At 34.4% G+C, this 22286-nt stretch overlaps 1 protein-coding gene across 16 annotated transcripts in view; it reads left to right on the top strand.

Annotated features, from left to right (window-relative positions):
* SCN1A (sodium voltage-gated channel alpha subunit 1) overlaps positions 1-15954 on the top strand; it is a 164500-nt gene extending 148546 nt beyond the window's left edge. For all 16 annotated transcript variants that reach the window (XM_025404176.1, XM_025404182.1, XM_025404187.1 and 13 more), the window contains 6 exons: positions 2321-2602; positions 5379-5432; positions 6965-7102; positions 9020-9124; positions 10687-10957; positions 12694-15954. In XM_025404176.1, coding sequence (XP_025259961.1) covers positions 2321-2602; positions 5379-5432; positions 6965-7102; positions 9020-9124; positions 10687-10957; positions 12694-13868 — 2025 coding nt within the window. In that variant the 3' untranslated portion in view covers positions 13869-15954. The remainder of the gene's footprint in view (positions 1-2320; positions 2603-5378; positions 5433-6964; positions 7103-9019; positions 9125-10686; positions 10958-12693) is intronic.
* Positions 15955-22286: the final 6332 nt, after the last annotated feature.

Below are 22286 nucleotides of genomic sequence, written 5' to 3'. Positions count from 1 at the left end.
TCTTCCATGTAGACTGGAAAGAGAACTAGATGCTATTTATAGACTACTTTCTGAACTCAACTTGTTATAACCTTATATTTTCTCATATGCCAAATGAGAACACAATACTGAATTATCTGTACAGTTCTGTTCAGTACTAGAATTCTGATTCTTGAATTCAAAGGGGAAAACATTCCTCTTTATTTAGGAGGCTAAACTGGGGGGGCAAAGTTAGGCTCCATGAAAGAAGTGCTATTTGAACTAAAGCCTTTGAGAGGGGAGAGTATTTCAGAAAAGGAGCTATTAGACAAGGAATTTCAAGGTAAATGACATCTCAATTATCTGGCAATTATATTAGCATATGGTTATTATATTAATTGAAGTGGCATGAAGTATAGATGACCAGGGAAGTTAAAACCGGAAATATAGATTGTGGAGTGATGTGAATAGCAAGGTAAGAAAAATATTTGGTAGTTACCAGAGAGCCAATAAACAACTTTCAAGTGGGATTTGGGGAAGATTAATTCATCTTACATAGATTAAATGAAGGAGAAGGTTAGGAGACTGTCGATAGTACAAGTATGAAATAACAGAGGGCGGTTCTAGGTGGTGACTGTGAGAATGGAAAAGAGGTGACAAAGCTGAGAAATGTTTTGAAGAAAAAATGTGAGACAGGTAATGTGAAAAGAAAATCAAGAAGTGGTATAGATAACCAGTGTTCTGCTCATACTCTAAATTGGGTGTTGAAGGCAAAATACATATTTTAACTAGTACTCTGTGTATACACACTAGAAACAGCATCGTAATCTGGATAGTGGACAAAATAATCGGGAAAGAAGACAAATAAATAGTAACTTGATTTCAATTTCCAAATCTCTAATCTGAAAGAAATCTAATTCCATCCATTCATTTAAAATAAATCATAAAACAAGAATTTATGAAGCCCATTGTATTAATACAGATAGTCAGATGAGATATGGCAAAGTGTCACCTGTCAGCTTGGTAGGTTGCATAGGCCACATCATTTGGTTCTGCCTGGATAACTCAACCAGATTAATTTTTCATACTCATCCCCTCCACCTTTGTCATTACTGGTATTCTTATTTTCTTTGGCCCACTTATCACACTGTTTTATATTCCCCAGAAGACCTAGAGTTCTTTACAGACTTTAAACAGGGCTCAGAAGTATAAGAAATTGGCTCATGTATTTTTGTTTACAGACAGGCAGTTAAAAAATAGTTCTAAAAATACACTGGCATCAAATGGCAAATAGAAGATGTTTTGATGACTACTTCCTTTGGATCAGGTTGACAAGAATAATACAAGCACATAGGTGGAATTAAACACAGCTATTAATGTCCAAGTTTAAGGCAGCTGCCCCTTACAAGCATTTTAGGGTCTGTTTTTACCTTCCCTCTTAGCCACTCCTGTGCAGCTCCAGTGGGAGGGATGGAGGAGAAAGTAAGGAAGCCACCCCTATGTTGTTGCCAAACATGAACACTCAGATTTTTAACTAGTGGTCCAGAAATAAAGAGGGGGAAGACATCCTTCTATAGAAAAAAAAAAGTAGATAATAATTGAACACAGAGCTTCATGTGATCACATCAGATTTGAGAACTATGTATAGCATCCCTCTTTTTCTTATTTTTCTAAGAAATGATTTCTATTATGTTTCATTTGAAATAAGTGTTTTGAATTAAACTCAGTAAATGAAACAACTGACATGACTGGAGCTTGAAATAAACGATGTGATGATCTAATGAAATACATAATGCAAATTGTCTTGCTTCTTATGCAAAAATTATTAGTCATAGCAATGCATGAATAATTAATGACAATTATATTAGGTATTTAATAATTTTTTATATTCATTATCTGAATTTTTAAGTTATTTAAAAATATATTGGTCAAATCAACTCAGGTCCAAATGTTTTAGTTTTGTTCTTTAATATACTGCCTTTTTAAAATGAGTTAAACTTCTGCATAGGCTTTTTAACTTTTCTTTTTTCTGATAAACAACACAATTCTAACTTCATCTGGCAGCAAGTTCCTCCGATTTTGCTTTTCCTTTAACCTTTTAATGCTTCTCCCTCCCTTTTTTTAAAAAATGTTTTTGTTTCATTTCTTGGTTATATTGCCTATAGTTGTTTTCCTAAGTGTATTGCTTAAGAAAAAAAATGTATTTTAAGATTTTTTTAAACCTTGCTTTTAAATATCCTAGAATAAATAGCCTTGATAGAAAAAAAAAAAAATGGGAAGGCCAGAGATTACTAGGGGAATTTTTTTTTCTTTATTAATAGATAAGAATTCTGACTTTTCTTTTTTTCCATTTGTGTATTAGGTGGTTGTGAATGCCCTTTTAGGAGCAATTCCATCCATCATGAATGTGCTTCTGGTTTGTCTTATATTCTGGCTAATTTTCAGCATCATGGGCGTAAATTTGTTTGCTGGCAAATTCTACCACTGTATTAACACCACAACTGGTGACAGGTTTGACATCGAAGACGTGAATAATCATACTGATTGCCTAAAACTAATAGAAAGAAATGAGACTGCTCGATGGAAAAATGTGAAAGTAAACTTTGATAATGTAGGATTTGGGTATCTCTCTTTGCTTCAAGTTGTAAGTGAACACTATTTTCTCTGAATATTTTTATTGTTTGGAATAATAAAATAATTACACACATCTATTATTTAGTACCTAAGAAAAAGTATATATTTCTTTCTATTTAAAAAATTTCAGTTTGTTAGTACAAGTCTATGAGCCCAGCTGGGTGAAAACATTATTACATGTAAGGACTGCAGATATAGTCAGTAGTGACCAGGCCAAACAAAGACCTCTTTGTCTTTTTCTTGTATTTTCTTTGTTTCTATATTGCTCTTTCTTTCTATATAAACAAGTTAATAAATAAATCAGTAACTTTGCCATTTTTATTGTGATTAGAAGGCTTGTTTCACTGATCAGCTACCAAAACAGAATACACTTAACAGATAGATCATCTTCCAAAACACATACACTTAATACACCTAATTGGACTGTAATTAATTCGTAGGGATTAACTGCTGCTGAAGTCTATTATTTCAATCAACGTTTGCGGAATGACATTCAGGTTTTAGAATTAGATCCAAATGTGGTGGTGGGCACTTGTAATCCCAGCTACTCAGGAGGCTGAGACAGGAGAATCACTTGAACCCAGGAGGCGGAGATTGCAGTGAGCCAAGATTGTGCCACTGCACTCCAGCCTGGGCAACAAAGAGCGAAACTCCATCTAAAACAAAAAGAAGAAAGAGAGAGAGAGAGAGAGAATTAGGTCCCCATAGTGAACTGGAAATAATACCTGAAAGCAACTAGAAACAAAAATGAAGCACAAGCAGCTATTATCTTGTCTGAAATGACCTTTCAGCACCATTATTTAAGTCTATTTTATCCTAAATATTAATGTTTTCACTATTGGGTCTCTAAGACTGGGTATCCAAGAAAAATAGCTTATAATTTATATTTAAAAAGGTAGCCCTTTTAACATTTTCATTTGATTCTGCTTCTAGCTGCAGCAGCACCACAACAAAGCAGGGAATAAAATAAGAGTCCAGATTATTTGAAAATTCAGCTTAAAAAAAAAAGACTGTACAATTTCTTTCTTCCCTTGCGGTTCTACAGTGTCTTTAGGGCAGAAATCAATTTTTGCTCACCAAGGTTATGATTTCAACTGTTCAGCCGGGAGACTAACTAAGCAAACAAACCAACACTAGTCAAAACCCTTTTGCAGCTCTTCCAGAGGTGTCTACTATGATTACTTTACAAATTCTTCCCACCTTTTTGTTGGAAATTCTTATTTATCTTCTTAACATTTTTGACCTACTCGGAATATTCATGCAATTAAAATAGAGATTTTTTAAATCTCTATTTTAAAAATGTCCCACTGGCAAGAACGGGTGGGGCATGTTGGCTCATGCCTGTAATCCCAGCTCTTTGGGAGGCCAAAACTGGAGGATTGCTTGAGGCCAGGAGATCTAGACCAGTGGGGGCAACATAGTGAGACCCTGTATCTAAAGACAAATAAAAATAAAAGTTAAAAAAATCTGGCAAGAATGTTTTCTTTAAAAATTGTCAACACATGATGACATTTATTTGGGCATTTATTGTTACCTTTAACTAATGACCACACTTGTAGATATCACTAAAGCAACCACTTCCTCCATAAATTTGAGGAAAGAAATATTAAAAATTTTAAGCAATCCTTTAAAATGTAAGCAATTTTGAAAATATAGTGATGGTCCTGTACAAAGCTATTAAATAAATTCTGCTACCAAAAAAAAAAAAAACCCTCTAAAATACTGCTTCACATTTGGCTTTTATAGAATCACCTCTCTATTGATTAGTAAGTCATTGAAATGGCCCCTTGAATCACTTTTTTCTGTTTCTATACCAAGTGTGTAATGAACTTGTTCTATCATTGACCTAAGCCACTGACATATTTAACACATCTCTCTTTCATGTACAAAAGCCTTGTACTTTCTAGCTAAGAATCATTACTTTCTTTTCACTGCTGTCACCCACACCCGTGCTTAGCTTTTGTCTCATGATATCCACCACTTCAAAAGGGTTAGTGTTATCAAAACAAAGATATATTGTGATACAGATGCTAAAGCTTTGCTAGCCTCCCTCACTAGCTAAGGAATAATCCTTTTAGGCCCACAGGACTCAAAATTCATGCCCTAGGACAAGTAACAAATTACTGTAGGTTGTTAGCCTGAGTATCCTTCATCCTGTGAGTGCCAAGTGTCTGCTGTACTATTGTTCACATTTCTTATCATATTAAGTTATTATCTTCAAGAATTTCAGAAAGAAAATAGAATATGGGATTATTTCTAAATGGTTTGCTCCAAAATTCTTAAAAAGATAGTTGCAACCCTGCCTTTATGTATCCTGGTACTATCCTTACATTGTTATAATAAAGAGAAATCTTAAATTTTCAATCACTTTGATCACCCTGCAGATAAATTTTAGCAAATGATCCTTAGATCTAAGTTGTAATTATTAGCCTGATAGAGCTATTGACACATGTGTTCGCATTTGTAAGACCTCCTAAAAGTGCTCTAGCAAATTTTAGTACTGCTTTAAATATCATGATACCATGAACTCTAAAGAATTGAAAAGTACTTGTGAGTTGGTTATCAAACGGGAGGATATATCAAATGGTCATTTTGTTCAATATGTGTTCTAGAAATGAAAAGCCTTACTAACATACTGTCTTGGTCCAAAATCTATGTAAAATTTGTTTTGAAATGTCTTTCAAAAATATTCCCTTTTGAAAATTATATCAGTAAGAATATTTATTAAACATCAGGTCTAAATTATTTTTTACTCCAAAGTAAAACATGCATGTCCTTCTTAATAGGCCACATTTAAAGGATGGATGGACATAATGTATGCAGCAGTTGATTCCAGAAATGTAAGTATTCCTTGTATTCTAAGTCTTTTTATAATATTGAACAGGTGGTAAAATTAATCGGATAAAATATAACCAAACGAAATGATTCTATCTTGATTTAAAATATTTGGGAAAAAGTGTGTCAGGTAAGTATTCAAGCACAGCAATGTTTATCAGAAAGATCTTACTAAGATAATTCAACACATGCATTATTTTGAAAACCAAAGTAAGAAATTCATATATTTAATAACTAACAAATATTTTTCTTTTAAATATTTTCTATTTTGTTTCCTATTTATCCACACATTATATAATTAGTAGTAATTTTAGTGTACAGGGCCAAATTTGAAGAAATATATGATTTCTATCATTAGTTGAAATGTATAGTCACCCTCCATATTAGACAGCATGAAAACTTATGGATATTGTTCTGTCAGTCTTAGATTACTGTGTTGATTTCTTTCAAATAATCATATTTTAAACCAAATAAAAGAAAGCTTTTATATGATTTTTAGCCTCCATAAATTGACTGAAGTTGCAATCATTTCTGTGGCCAACAGATTCCTTTGAGTGTATATCACCAAAGTATAAACCTATTTTATTTGATTTCAGCCTCTTTAAGGCTCTATGACCTAAACTGAAATTCACGCTCATTCCAACTTTGCTCTTCAAAACTTTGCAAGACGTAGTATTTTCTATCAACCTTCATCTTTCTATCCTGAAGTCTCATCTGTTTAGTTTATCATCATGAAGAATAACCTTTGTCCCTGCAGTCTTCAACCTGATAGTTTGGTGTTATCTTTCTTGAAGTGCATTTCAAATAGCTTTAGTTTTATGTTGAATATCATTTTGATAACTTCCAGAGTTGTTTTATTTCACTTTGTCACTTATATTTTGTTTTGTGTGTTTAGTTGGCTTTTAACTTTGTTGCCTTTAGAAGGACAGGAATCTGTTAAAATATTGTAGTGACTTTTTCAGTCCATTACTAAATTATAAGTAATAGTCCATTTGTTATAAGCACAATCTAGGAATTAAATAATCAACTGAGGATTTATAAAATGAACTGTCCATTTATGTCTACTTAATCTGAAAAATTCAGTGACTGTCACATTAGGGTATAGTGCCAAACATCTGAATGAACAACTCATTTCTTATTTGCTACATTATTTCATGCATACATGAATGATTGTTTCTAAACCTAGCTTATGGATATTTACAGTTTTAAAATTTTTTATTAATAATTTTAAAATTACTAAAATTCAGTACCTTAAAAGCTTGTAAATTTAGCACATTACTGTTCAAATGGAAGAATAGTATTTGTATTTATAGTTATAAAAATAGATTTTAGAATGTCATAGTAGCCACATTTTTCACATGAAAACATCCCTAAAGGTTAATTTCAGGGATGTTTTTAGAGGTAGTTGATTCAGAAAAAAAAAAAATGCTGACATATTAGTAAGAATAATTTTTTTCTATTGTTATGAAAAAGCACCAATGATATTTCCAGCACTAAAATGTATGGTAATATTTTACAAAATAATCTCCTTTGGTAGGTGGAACTCCAGCCTAAGTATGAAGAAAGTCTGTACATGTATCTTTACTTTGTTATTTTCATCATCTTTGGGTCCTTCTTCACCTTGAACCTGTTTATTGGTGTCATCATAGATAATTTCAACCAGCAGAAAAAGAAGATAAGTATTTCTAATATTTTCTCTCCCACTGAGATAGAAAATTATTCCTTGAAGTGTTTTCTCTGCCAAATGCGTACTTGAATTTAGAAACCAAATGGGAGTATATATTATAACTGATTTTTCCTTCCTCTCCCTCTGTCATTCACTATCCATATATTTCCAGCTATAAAAAGCTAAGAATAACTGTGTTCCACACTCTTGTGCATAGGTTCATAAAGTTTTTATCCTTTTATTCATTGTCAAGAAACATTTTCTGTCTTAAATATAATAATTAGAATAAAACTAGAAAGCAACCTAATATGCCCCTTTCCCGAAAACAACTTGTTATTTTATCCGTACAACTACCCACTCCCCCTTGAAAATATATTTTCCAACTAATTTTTTGAAATTAGGAAACTGGATGTAAGCTGCTTCTAGTGTTTATTTTTATGCTTTTTTCTTTCATTGATTTCTTTTATATATTCCCACTTCTTTCTCCAAGATATTTAATTATAAGCTATCCCTTTCAGTCTTGAATTGTATGACTCTTTATTATTTTTCATTTATAAGGCTCATTTGATTGTCCCAGTTACCTATGTACATTATAGAACATATGGAAAGTAAATAAATATCTTCACTTGGAAGTAACTGCTGCCATTCACATTTTGTTTTTCTGTTCAGACTATTTCTATACATACTTATTGTTTTAATTTTTATCTATAATTATAAATTCCACTTTTGAGTTAACATCAGTATTTTCTCATTTTGTTAAGTCTTCATACATACATTATCATAATTTACTTATTCATTCCCTAGTAGGTTGATAATTTAGATTGTTTTTAATCTTTAATGATTTAAATAGTACCTTGTTGAAAGTCTTCATACATAAAAAGAGAGAGAGAGAGAGAAAATAAGGCTTTAATTATTTCCTTAGAATAAATTCCCACAATGAAGTATTTTACTCCCCCAGAGTAATATATCTACTCAAACTCCCAATAACAGTGTATGAGCACGCATGCCACTATTCCCTCACTGTCACCAAACATTCTCTTTGTTTTTGAATACTTGGTATTTAATAGGTGAAAACTATTTAATTTTAATTTTTATGACTTTTATCACCTTAATTGTTATGACTTTTATGTATTTTATTACATTTGAACATGTTCTTAAATGCTTGTTGGCCATTTGTGTTTCTTCCTTTATGTACTGTTGCTTCATCTCACTTGCTCAGTATGTTTGCTTTTTGTATAATGAGTGCTTTCTTTCACTACAGAACATTCTCCCCTCAATTCCCTTTTCTTATTACTAGTAGTATTCTGTAGTCAATATCAGGCTACTCCATTTCACTTACTTGCCAGTGTTCCAATCTTCTATCCCTGCTAGTCTGTCCCATACTTACTACGCTATGAGCTCTGATTTATCCCCTAAATCTCTCACTCACTCATCCTGTTTTCTTTTTATCCCTTTGCCCCAATTCTTGACAGAGTTGGAGTGACTTTTTTAATGAGTAACTCCAAACCATCTTGCAGTATACATACTCTAACTCTTTGCTACATTTAAATAAGAAAATTATTACCTTTAACATCATAAAGGTAGTATGTACAGTATAAGGTACCAAGTATTTATTATCTCAGTGAACCAAATTTCACCATTCACTAAGCGTATGGTCTTGGATAAAATACTTAACCTTTTTGAGATTTGGGGGTTTGTCTTCATAAGAAAATAATAATAAAGTCAATTTTGAATTATTTAAGGAATTAGATATTATTATCATACCTAAAGAGAACTTTCAATTTTTCACATTTTGAATCACAGATATAATTATGCTAATCAGTTGAATTTTGCATTTTTTTTTAGCCATACATTTTCTATTTTAACATTGAAAAAATATGTGCAAAAGGACACAGTTTTAACCAGTTTGATTTTTCTTTTCTATACTTTGGAGGTCAAGACATCTTTATGACAGAAGAACAGAAGAAATACTATAATGCAATGAAAAAATTAGGATCGAAAAAACCGCAAAAGCCTATACCTCGACCAGGAGTAAGAAACACCAAATGATATGGGGGAAAATATAAAAACAAAAACTTGCATGGTTGTCTCACAAAAAAGAAAGTAGCTAACATTTCCAGTAGAAAAAAATTCTTTCACTTTTAGAGCATCATTAGTTTGTATCTTTTATGGTAATGGTAACAACAATAATTAAACACCAAAAAGAACAAGAAAAAATAGAAGATGCCTTGACTTCAAGAGATTTAGAAGCATACCATTAGAATCCATATTAATTGGCCAATGGACACATAGACCATGTGATATGCACAAGAGAAAGTTAATCACACAACTCAAGAATGGTTGCCAAGTAATATCAGGGAAAGAAGTAAACCTTTGGATGGGGCTATAAGAAATGCAATTTTCTAATATTTTAAGAAATGGATGAAGTGTTGAGTGAAATAGCACCTTACTTCTATTTTATTTTTCACTAGAGATACTAAGTGTTTTAAAGGAGGAAAGAATTCCAGTATCTACTACTCATATATATGGCTACAGAGTTAGATATTACTAATGTCTGCAGAAGTCAGGGTCAGTAATTACAGTTTATGATGATAAATAACAATACTCATGCTTCCATGATGAAACAAACAAACTGCTATTAAAATGGAGAGCTATTATCCCACACTCTAAAGATTTTTATGATGATGATCTGAGAGGTTTCAGTAACTCCTAGGGTGCATCAAGGAAAAAATACTAGCAAATATTCATATTGTGATGACTGAATATTGCCTTCCTGAGAGTGATGAGAAATATGTACTTTCTCTGTTAAAATTAGCACTGAAAGTAGAAAAGAACCAACAATTTGTAGGAAAAATATGTGAGAAAATGCCCTCAGAATTCCTCAGTGGCCCAAAGAAATAAGCCTGCGGATGACGTTCAGTGACCAGCAGTGGCAGAACTGGGAAGCAGAATCACAGATCAATGACAAAGAACATGAATTTTTTTGACATAAACATATAAGAAATGTCATTCTGGTCTCATTATCCTTGTGCAGGTTCAGCATTCTGTGTCTGACAATGTTAGCCAAGGCTATTTGGTAGAATATGAATATTGATGTGGTATTTAAATGCTTAATGTTATAGATGTGTCCTGGAAATTCCAAATTCTCTTTAACAATTATTTCAGAATACAAGTGAAATATTAATAGTACTATATTTTAAAATGGATGCATGGTCCAGCTGATCATTGGAAAGTCTTGAAAAGAAATTAAATGGGTTTCTTACCTTCTCATAATCTTAAAATGTTGATATGCATTGCATACCTCTGGAAGAAATATGCAGTATCGAGTGTTCTGGGGTTTTTTTTGTTTTTGTTTTTTTTCATCAGAAACCCTCTTTGGACAAGGGATTGTTATTCTGAGAAATGCACATTAGTAAATGGCAATTTAAATAACTAAATTTTAACAATTAATATGCTATAAATCATTCTTACAAAAATCAGGGTCAATGACTACTTTGCAAGAAACTAGAAAGTCAATTAATGCAGAAAGTACTTGATGCTAACGCACATGAGAAAACTCCTTTATTGCTAAAAGCATTTCTATTTCTCTACAGAACAAATTTCAAGGAATGGTCTTTGACTTCGTAACCAGACAAGTTTTTGACATAAGCATCATGATTCTCATCTGTCTTAACATGGTCACAATGATGGTGGAAACAGATGACCAGAGTGAATATGTGACTACCATTTTGTCACGAATCAATCTGGTGTTCATTGTGCTGTTTACTGGAGAGTGTGTACTAAAGCTCATCTCTCTACGCCATTATTACTTTACCATTGGCTGGAATATTTTTGATTTTGTGGTTGTCATTCTCTCCATTGTAGGTAAGAGATATTTAAAGTTCTTAAATTCAGTTAAATAGAAGTGAAAGTTGAAACAATCAAGATTAGATTCAAGATCATCCCAGCAATCAGAGATAATCACTGTAAATATTTTGATACATTTTATCCAGATGTGTTTGGTTTTTTAACATAATGTCTCCTACTGTAGTCAGTATTGTTTCTTATTCTATCCATTTAGAATAATTATACTTAGTGTAAATGTAGTCATTTGAACTAGACCTGTGCTATTAAGTAAGATAAAAATGTTTTTGACATGTTGAGATTGAAGAACCAATACAGTATCTAGATGGTTCCATTAACAAGACTAGAAATGTAGTCTGGTACTCAGGAAAATTGCTTTAGGGAATAGACATGGAGTCACTAGCATATAGCTATTAGTGGAAAGTGGTTTCAAGATAAGGAAAAGTATTGCGTAAAAAGAGAATAAAGACAAGGACAAAACATTATTAGCAAATGCATATAGTAGGTTCTTTACGAGTGTCATGTAGAGATTTTCTAGACTACCTTAAAAATGAGTTTATAATAATGATGCACAAGGGAAATACAATGACATGGGACATCATTAGTACTATACTTCAAAGCCTGGAACATATAACTAGCCTCATGAGCAATAGCTCATTTCATTAGACACAACTAAAGCTCTAGTAAAGTGAAAAGCATCTGTCTGTGGGCCTAAACTATTCATTCTTCCCTAAACAGGATGATATGACTGGTTCAATATTTTGCTATTCAAAACAAGGCACCTCTGTTGGACAGATTTTCATGCCACTCCTTTCTCTGAAGAAACTGGCCTTATATCCAACACATTGTATACAGCCTTTGATTCCCACTAATTATAATCCTTGGTTATAACTAGTATGGCTGAGGTATAAAGGTGTATTCCTACACATCTCCTTCTCTCTCTCTTACACACACACACACACACACACACACACACATACACACACACACTCTTATACTTCGTCTTTTCAGAATGAGGCATTTAAACTTGAAGGCATTTAGTTTCTTGAGCTCTTCTTTTTAACTTTACAAATATAGTTTTTATTTAAAAAGCAAATGGAGAGAGAAGGTTAAAATAAGAAGACTGAGATTACAGTGTTAGGTACAGGAGACCAAAAAGAATTGAAATACAACATTAAGTACAGGAGACTAAAAAGAGCATCAACCTGGGATCCTTTTAGAAATGCACCAGAACATACATAAATAAGTAAATAAAAATATTAGAGTGGAACTTAAGTAAGTACCAAGATCATGGGGAGGTGAAAGTAGCATCAAAAGCTACCAATACTTTCAGATGGAAATGGAGTAAATAGAGAATTTAGAATATGGCAATTTCAGAAAAAGTCACTGTATACATATAAACTTGTACCTATACTGTTGGGCCGCTACTGTTCAGTCAAATGTGAATTTTTAACTTATTTTATTTCTAAATTCTGACTTGGTACTTTACGTAAACTAAAAGTAGTTTATAAACATCTCTTAAAGATAAAAAAAAGTACTGTAATCCTTATAGTTGAAATTATTGCTGAATTTCAAAATTAAGATTTATTTATAATATATAATATGCAATTGTGTATATATATTATATAGCTGCCATATTTAAGATAATATAACTGAGTTCAGGACTCTGAACTTTACCTTGGAGCTTTAGAAGAAACATATGTTTATTTTTAACGCATGATTTCTTCACTGGTTGGTATTCTCATTGTTTATTCTAGGTATGTTTCTCGCCGAGCTGATAGAAAAGTATTTCGTGTCCCCTACCCTGTTCCGAGTGATCCGTCTTGCCAGGATTGGCCGAATCCTACGTCTGATCAAAGGAGCAAAGGGGATCCGCACGCTGCTCTTTGCTTTGATGATGTCCCTTCCTGCGTTATTTAACATCGGCCTCCTGCTCTTCCTGGTCATGTTCATCTACGCCATCTTTGGGATGTCTAACTTTGCCTATGTTAAGAGGGAAGTTGGGATCGATGACATGTTCAACTTTGAGACCTTTGGCAACAGCATGATCTGCCTGTTCCAAATTACAACCTCTGCTGGCTGGGATGGATTGCTAGCACCCATTCTCAACAGTAAGCCACCCGACTGTGACCCTAATAAAGTTAACCCTGGAAGCTCAGTTAAGGGAGATTGCGGGAACCCATCTGTTGGAATTTTCTTTTTTGTCAGTTACATCATCATATCCTTCCTGGTTGTGGTGAACATGTACATCGCGGTCATCCTGGAGAACTTCAGTGTTGCTACTGAAGAAAGTGCAGAGCCCCTGAGTGAGGATGACTTTGAGATGTTCTATGAGGTTTGGGAGAAGTTTGATCCCGATGCAACTCAGTTCATGGAATTTGAAAAATTATCTCAGTTTGCAGCTGCACTTGAACCGCCTCTCAATCTGCCACAACCAAACAAACTCCAGCTCATTGCCATGGATTTGCCCATGGTGAGTGGTGACCGGATCCACTGTCTTGATATCTTATTTGCTTTTACAAAGCGGGTTCTAGGAGAGAGTGGAGAGATGGATGCTCTACGAATACAGATGGAAGAGCGATTCATGGCTTCCAATCCTTCCAAGGTCTCCTATCAGCCAATCACTACTACTTTAAAACGAAAACAAGAGGAAGTATCTGCTGTTATTATTCAGCGTGCTTACAGACGCCACCTTTTAAAGCGAACTGTAAAACAAGCTTCCTTTACATACAATAAAAACAAAATCAAAGGTGGGGCTAATCTTATAAAAGAAGACATGATAATTGACAGAATAAATGAAAACTCTATTACAGAAAAAACTGATCTGACCATGTCCACTGCAGCTTGTCCACCTTCCTATGACCGGGTGACAAAGCCAATTGTGGAAAAACATGAGCAAGAAGGCAAAGATGAAAAAGCCAAAGGGAAATAAATGAAAACAAATAAAAATAATTGGGTGACAAATTGTTTACAGCCTGTGAAGGTGATGTATTTTTATCAACAGGACTCCTTTAGGAGGTCAATGCCAAACTGACTGTTTTTACACAAATCTCCTTAAGGTCAGTGCCTACAATAAGACAGTGACCCCTTGTCAGTAAACTGTGACTCTGTGTAAAGGGGAGACGACCTTGACAGGAGGTTACTGTTCTCACTACCAGCTGACACTGCTGAAGATAAGATACACAATGGCTAGTCAGACTGTAGGGACCAGTTTCAAGGGGTGCAAACCTATAATTTTGGGGTTGTTTAACATGAAACACTTTAGTATAGTAATTGTATCCACTGTTTGCATTTCAACTGCCACATTTGTCACATTTTTACGGAATCTGTTAGTGGATTCATCTTTTTGTTAATCCATGTGTTTATTATATGTGACTATTTTTGTAAACGAAGTTTCTGTTGAGAAATAGGCTAAGGACCTCTATAACAGGTATGCCACCTGGGGGTATGGCAACCACATGGCCCTCCCAGCTACACAAAGTCGTGGTTTGCATGAGGGCATGCTGCACTTAGAGATCATGCATGAGAAAAAGTCACAAGAAACACAAGTTCTTAAATTTCACCATATTTCTGGGAGGGTAATTGGGTGATAAGTGGAGGTGCTTTGTTGATCTTATTTTGCAAAATCCAGCCCCTAGACCAAGTAGATAGTTTGCGGGTAGGCCAGTAAATCTTAGCAGGTGCAAACTTCATTCAAATGTCTGGAGTCATAAATGTTATGTTTCTTTTTGTTGTATTAAAAAAAAAAAAAAACAAACCTGAATAGTGAATATTGCCCCTCACCCTCCACCGCCAGAAGACTGAATTGACCAAAATAACTCTTTATAAATTTCTGCTTTATCCTGCACTTTGTTTAGCCATCTTTGGCTCTCAGCAAGGTTGACACTGTATATGTTAATGAAATGCTATTTATTATGTAAATAGTCATTTTGCCCTGTGGTGCACGTTTGAGCAAAAAAATAATGACCTAAGCACAGTATTTATTGCATCAAATATGTACCACAAGAAATGTAGAGTGCAAGCTTTACACAGGTAATAAAATGTATTCTGTACCATTTATAGATAGTTTGGATGCTATCAATGCATGTTTATATTACCGTGCTGCTGTATCTGGTTTCTCTCCCTGCTCAGAATCTTATTTATGAGAAACCATATGTCAGTGGTAAAGTCAAGGAAATTGTTCAACAGATCTCATTTATTTAAGTCATTAAGCAATAGTTTGCAGCACTTTAACAGCTTTTTGGTTATTTTTACATTTTAAGTGGATAACATATGGTATATAGCCAGACTGTACAGACACGTTTAAAAAAACACACTGCTTAACCTGTTAAAAATGTGTTTAGAATTTTACAAGCAAATATAAATACTGTAAAAAGTCATTTTATTTTTCAGCATTATGTACATAAATATGAAGAGGAAATTATCTTCAGGTTGATATCACAATCACTTTTCTTACTTTCTGTCCATAGTACTTTTTCACGAAAGAAATTTGCTAAATAAGACGTGAAAACAAGACTGGGGAGTTGTAGATTTCTGCTTTTTTAATTACATTTGCTAATTTTAGATTATTTCACAATTTTAAGGAGCAAAATAGGTTCACAACTCATATCCAAATTATGCTTTGCAATTGCAAAAGGGTTTAAAATTTTATTTGTACTTCTGGTAGTACCTGTACTAACTGAATTGAAGGTAGTGCTTATTTTATTTTTGTTCTTTTTTTCTGACTTTGGTTTATGTTTTCATTTCTTTGGAATAATGCTACTCTAGATTGTTCTAAATATAATGTGGGCTTCATAATTTTTTTTTCACAAAAACAGAGTAGTCAACTTATATAGTCAATTACATCAGGACATTTTGTGTTTCTTACAGAAGCAAACCATAGGCTCCTCTTTTTCTTAAAACTACTTAGATAAATTGTATTCGTGAACTGCATGCTGGAAAATGCTACTATTATGCTAAATAATGCTAACCAACATTTAAAATGTGCAAAACTAATAAAGATTACATTTTTTATTTTATTGTTTGCTCAGTCACTTTTTGTTAACAGAATATTATAATGATATGGAGATTTTTTACATTACAAATTGGGGGAGAAGGGGAGCACACACACACACACACACACACACACAGAGGCATGCCCAGGTTGACAAGAAAACCTAGGGTAGATATGTCACTGGGGGTAGGGGGTAATGACCTCCCAGAATTACAAGCAGCAGGTGTGTTCTCTGTTAGGGGGAAGAACTGGTGTCAGAGGATAGCTAGTGATTCCAGGAGGAAGAGAAGTATGGGAGCCAGAGTGATGGTGGATGACCACTTGAGCTATGAAAATAAATCTTTAAATCATATTTAAAAATTTAGAGTTGCCATGTGTGTAGGATACTGTGTTTGCTCCTCCAGAGCCACTCTCTATGCTTCTGTATCATTCCGTGTGTCCCAGAAGGGTGACTTCTACACACTGTATCAATGGGCTCTCCTACCTTTGAGCTCCCAATTGGTTTGGCCAATAAGAAGCACCAGTGGGAAAGCACCAGAGAGAGAAGATTGACATAGGAATATTTCTTCTCCAATTCCTTCTTTGCTGGGTTGCCCTGGGTTGGCACTGGACTCATTCCTCCCCCAAAAGTCATACTCAAATCAGACTGCCCCTCATACAACTGAAGCTGCTTTCTCTGGGGTCTGGTAATCACCCCTCCCCTTGCTCCTTCAGGTCTGCTGCTGCATTGAGAGTGCTTTTGAATTCCTTGTAGCTTTCTCCTAACATTGCTGATATCTTTGTAAATGTCCCCTTCATGAAATTCTTCTATATGCCTCATTTCAGCATGCCATCTGTCTCCTGCCTGGCTGATACAAGGTGATTCAGTAGCTCATGAAAGTCAGCAGGAAGCAAAGATGTGCCTTGCTTCAGCTTGGGGTCTTAATCTTGTTAACTTTTGCAGGTAAAGAAAAATAGTAACTGGGGGAACCACAATGAAGTACAGTGCAGAATTCATAGATATCATGGAAAGGTTACTCAGGTGGTCCAGATAGTAAAATTAACAGTCTAAATAAATCTATCTAAATTTCTGAGGAATGAGAAGCCTTTCCTTGTCATCAGGTGAAGCCAGAAGAGGGAATATAGCCTCAACCGGAAAAGGGACAGTAATTAAAAGTGCTTTTCCCATCCTTGTACAATGGAATGACTTTGCCTCTTCATAACATCACAATCCTAAAACAACACCTCAATTAATTCTGATATATTAGTAGCTGAAAAAAATTTCCATTTCCAACTAAGATAGGTAAGAATTATAGGATAAACTCTGCAGAATTTTTATACTACCCATCCACGCCATTACTCACTGTTACCTTTCCAAATACAAAGAGAAGAACTGGTAAAACATAATCATATAAATCTCCACATTCATTTTGACATATTTGGCATGATATTTTCTGTGCTAAAAAGTAATTATTCTTCAAAGAATGATGAGGTCATGTCAGTAAGATGCAGGAACCAAGTAGAAGAGGCTTCCCACTGACCAAATCTGGGGCAAGTTGAGCATCAAAATAAATGATAGTAAAAGATTATAATTCATTGAATAAAATAAGAATCAACAAATACATACTGATGTAAATAAATAAGGAAAAATACAAATCTGTTTCTTGCAGTTGAATGCTAACTAACAATTGTAGAAGAAATAATGGAGTTAGAAAATCACTATTTGGCAATCATCCTAATGACAATTGATTCATACAAGAATCACCGATGAGCATTAAAACATGGGTGAAAGTTTGATGAGGAATAGGATATTTACATCATCTTAAAGTATCTCTTCTCTACTAAATAAAAAATTTAAAAAGAAGAAAATATACTTTGGAGAAACACAGCAGACAATACCTTCAGAGATATCATCAATTCTGAGACCAACTGATACTATGTGCCTCCTGATAAAACATACTGAAAGGGCCACATTACTTCTAACCATAATCTAACCAGAAGGAAAACCAAATTGAGGACACACTATAAAATAACTGGACCGAACTCTTTAAAAATGTCAATGTCATGAAAGACAAAGAAAGGCTAAAAAATTCCATGATGTCAAAGAACTATGACAACTAAACACAATTCTAGATGGAATATCAAATTAAAAAAAAAAACAGATAAATACTACTATTGGGAAAGCTGAATACATTTGAATATGGACTATTTACTAGTTATTAGTATTATAATAGTGCTAATTTTCCCAATTTTGTTAAGACTAGTGTGCCTATTCCATGAAAATAGAAAACGTTCTTGTTCTCTGAAAATGCATGCTAAAATATTTGGGGTGAACGCAACAATGTCTGCAACTCATTCTTGAATCAGTTCAAAGAAAAATGAGTTACATGTATGTATGTATGTAAACAGAAATAGATAAAAGTATAGATGTCTGTGTGTCTTTAGAAAGGGGAGGATTTTTTTTGGCTGTGTGTTATTGAAGTGCCTATGTCTGCGCGTTCACACTATCATATTTTGTATGCCCTGGACTTTATAATTTCTACCTTCAAAATTAGATCTACTGTTTGTAATTAATTCAATGTATACTGGTTTTTTAACTACTATTCTCATTTCCTAGCAGTAATCTTCCTGAAAAGTCACGAAATGATTACCTTCCTTGTTCTTCATAATAGTCACTGTTTAATTAAAATAAGAATATTTTAGAAAATATCTGTAGCATAGTGGTTAAGGCCCCAGTATTTGATGCTAAATAGATCTGATTTGGAGAATTGTGATAGACACTCTGGTGATTCTGTCTATACAATAACAGAAGGTGGCGCTTTGCTGTCTAAGCTGGGGACCAGACACTGTGGGTGTAAAGAGTAATTCCAAACACAGCTCCACAGAGCAGCACCCCTATGACAAAGTTTTCACATGTCTATAGGTAAGCCAGAAAATTAAGAATAATGCCATAAATGTTTATAAAACTGAACATATCCAAGTTAAAGACCTTTATTCTAAAATTGTGTCTTTTAGATTGTTTTCTAAAGACTAATATCATTTAATGTTTAAATGTTCTTTTGAAATGATGGTGAGAATACGTGATAATGAGTTATTTGTTTTAATATTTTATTTGGCCAAGTGTAAAATTGGCAACCTGGTGTCAGTCCTCCCATTTGTATTTTACTGGTGCATGAAATCCAGAAGTCTAGTAATCATTGGGATAGACAACTCTACTGCATAAGTTTGTATGTTTGTATATCTGTATCACAAAACCCAGACACTCCAACTATATAAACTTGTCACACTAAAGACAGCAAATATGTCTGGTAATTGCATATTCTTCATGTGTGCACTGGAATTTCTTATTATATAAGAAAATAAATGTGTTTCTAAATCACCATGAATTGGGTACAGCTGATAGTACTATTCTTCCTGGCACATGGAAATATCCCACTAAGGTTGTCAATCAATATTGATTTAATCATTGTGGCAGCAAAGGCACTAGAGGAGGAAAATACTCTAGACAATCAAGAATAGATGGGAAAGTTGCATCATCAAGAAATTCTTAAAATCACAAGTGGATAATTTGCAATATCAATTGATTTTACTCAATGGCTCGAGTCCTTTATCATTCCCTTAGAACACTCCTCATATTTGCGGATAACTCAGCCCCTCACCTCAGCAAGAAACAAGAGTACATCATTATAAACTTCCTCAGTTTCTTTCCTATCCAGTGAAAACTAAGTCCCTTTTCCCTTCCCTTTTCCTTCCCTTCCCTTCCCTTTTCTTTCCTTCCATTCTCTTCCTTTTTCCTTCTTTAGTTTTTCTTACTTTACCTCCCCCTCCTACCTTTTTTCCTTTCTCCCTCTCTCCCTTCCTTCCCCCCTCTCTCCTTCCTTCCTTCCTTCCATCTGTCCTTTTATATCTTTTCAGAGATTAGGTTTTCCCATTCATTTCTACATTTTCAGATACTTTGCTCCATGACTTGTTCTACTTCTCTTGTATCTTTATTCTTTCCCTCTTGACTGATCTTGTGTCTGCCTTTGCATTTTCAAAATCAGTTTTTCTAACCTTAAAAAATAACTTGGCTCAACCCTGATGCATCTTTATTCACTGTGTCATTATCTCATTATTTTTAAAGGTTGGTTTCTAAAACCAGAGCTCTATATTCATTACCTTTACTCTTGGTTAAAATTAAAATAAATAATAGGTCTCAGCGATATTCATGAGAAAATTTGACTGTGAATAATCTTGTTGGTATAAACACTTTGGATTTTCAAAATGTTACGCTAGTTGTTAACTTTCCCAATAACATTATGTGGGAAGGGCTGGAAAGTACAAAAGGTAGATATAGGAACAAAGAACATTACCCTTATGGAGCCAAGCTATACATACTCTGTCTCTGGGTATCATAAATACACCTCCTATATTCAATGCTTGCTTAGAAAGGCATGATGGCCACAGAGCAATTCAATTATTCACTGTGATGGGTTTTTTGTTTGTTTTCTCCCCACAGAATGCAACTTATGAGGATATGGAGACCAGAAAGTCCCTAAAATAAATTTGTAAAAAAAAATTTTAAGGATAAATTCATCATGAAAAAATACATTGTTATAAAAAATTTAATTTTTCCTCTAAGTTGTTATGAACTGACTACCCCTGTGTTAATTAAATTTGCCATTATGCATGTGTATATTTTGTTGGAAAGCATTGAGATACAAGTCTTATTTTTCTTCTTCAAACTGTTTGAAATAAATTGTGACTCAAATTCGAATACCAGCCCAATGCTGAATCTTACTCTTCCAGAGCACCTTCTCTCTCTTCTTCATGGTCTCAAATGTGGCTCCTACTTTTACCACTCTAAATTAGCTAAATTTGATCTTTATTCAGTCTTCATCATATCTGGCAGATTTTTTAGAATTCGATGGTGATGATGATTATCAACTCCCTCTTTAAATTGCATCTTACTGTGTCTTCCATAAAACTAGAGCACCCTAGGCCTCTTACTGCATCTTTGATTCTTTTTGTTGTTGTTGAGATGGAGTCTCACTGTCGCCAGGCTGGAGTCCAGTGGCACAACCTCCTCTCACTGCAACCTCCACCTCCCTGGTTCAAGCAATACCCCTGCCTCAGCCTCCCGAGTAGCTGGGACTACAGGCGCACACCATCACACCCAGCTAATTTTTTTGTATTTTTTAACAGAAACATGGTTTCACTGTTTTGGCCAGGATGGTCTCGATCTCCTTACCTCGTGATCCACCCACCCCGCCTCCCAAAGTACTGGGATTACAGGTGTTAAGTCACTGCGCCCGGCCTATATCTTTGATTCTTTGCATTTACTCATATCAATTTTTTTTCTCCTTTTAGATTTGTAGTGCAGCAACAGCCTTTTTGCTGAGTTGGTGCTGCATCTTCACCTGTTTGTTGGTCTTCTGTACTTGCATATTCAGCTATCACCTTAAACTTAATATGTCCAAAACTAGTCCCTTTATAGTCTATCCCTATCAGCCATCAACAAAACTAGCCAGAAGTCAACCTGCTTTCCCCATATCTGTTATTGTTCAAGTTATCTTTCTAATTCAGCAAAATAAATAAGTACAGTTACAGGATATGTTGAAGAACAAATGAGTAATGCTATGTGACGATAAAAGGGAAGGTTATATAATAGGAAAACTTCTTTCTTTCTTTCTTTTTTTTTAAACAGAGTTTCCCTCTGTCACCCAGGCTAGAGTGCAGTGGCGTGATCTCGACTTGCTGCAGCTTCCACTCCCTGGGTTCAAACGATTCTCCTGCCTCCCAAGTAGCTGAGATTACAGGCGCCCACGACTGCACCTGGCTAATTTTTGTGTTTTTGGTGGAGATAGGGTTTCACCATGTTGGCCAGGCTGGTCTCGAACTCCTGACCTCAAGTAATCCGCCTGCCTCGGCCCCCCAAAATGCTGGGATTACAGGTGTGAGCCACCACGCCGAGCCTATAATGGAATAACTTCTGATCTGGGTTTTGAAGAATAAGGAGGGTAGGACAGCCAGGAGAGCAAAAATATCAGACCAATGGCCAAAACCACAGGCTCTAGAGTCAGATTGCCTGGATTCAAATATCAGCTATACTGATATTACAAAAGTTTCTTAGCCTCTCATTGCCTCAATTTCATCATCTGTAAAAATGGTAATAATAATTCTTATGAGGACTAAATGAGTTAACGGAAGTAAAGCTTTCAGATCAACAGTTCCAGGCATATAATTACTAAGTAAGTCTTTGTTCTAATGATGACAATCAAAGACACATATGAAAATGAGAAAATGACTTATAGTTTCTGTCCCTAGTGATAAGCAGAAAAGGGAGATGAGGAAGGGACTTTACTGACCCAAGCAGAAATAGAAACTAAGAACCCATGA

The sequence above is a fragment of the Theropithecus gelada genome, chromosome 12, assembly GCF_003255815.1.
Source record: "Theropithecus gelada isolate Dixy chromosome 12, Tgel_1.0, whole genome shotgun sequence".
Taxonomy (NCBI): domain Eukaryota; kingdom Metazoa; phylum Chordata; class Mammalia; order Primates; family Cercopithecidae; genus Theropithecus; species Theropithecus gelada.
This window is presented reverse-complemented; position numbering and strand designations above follow the sequence as displayed.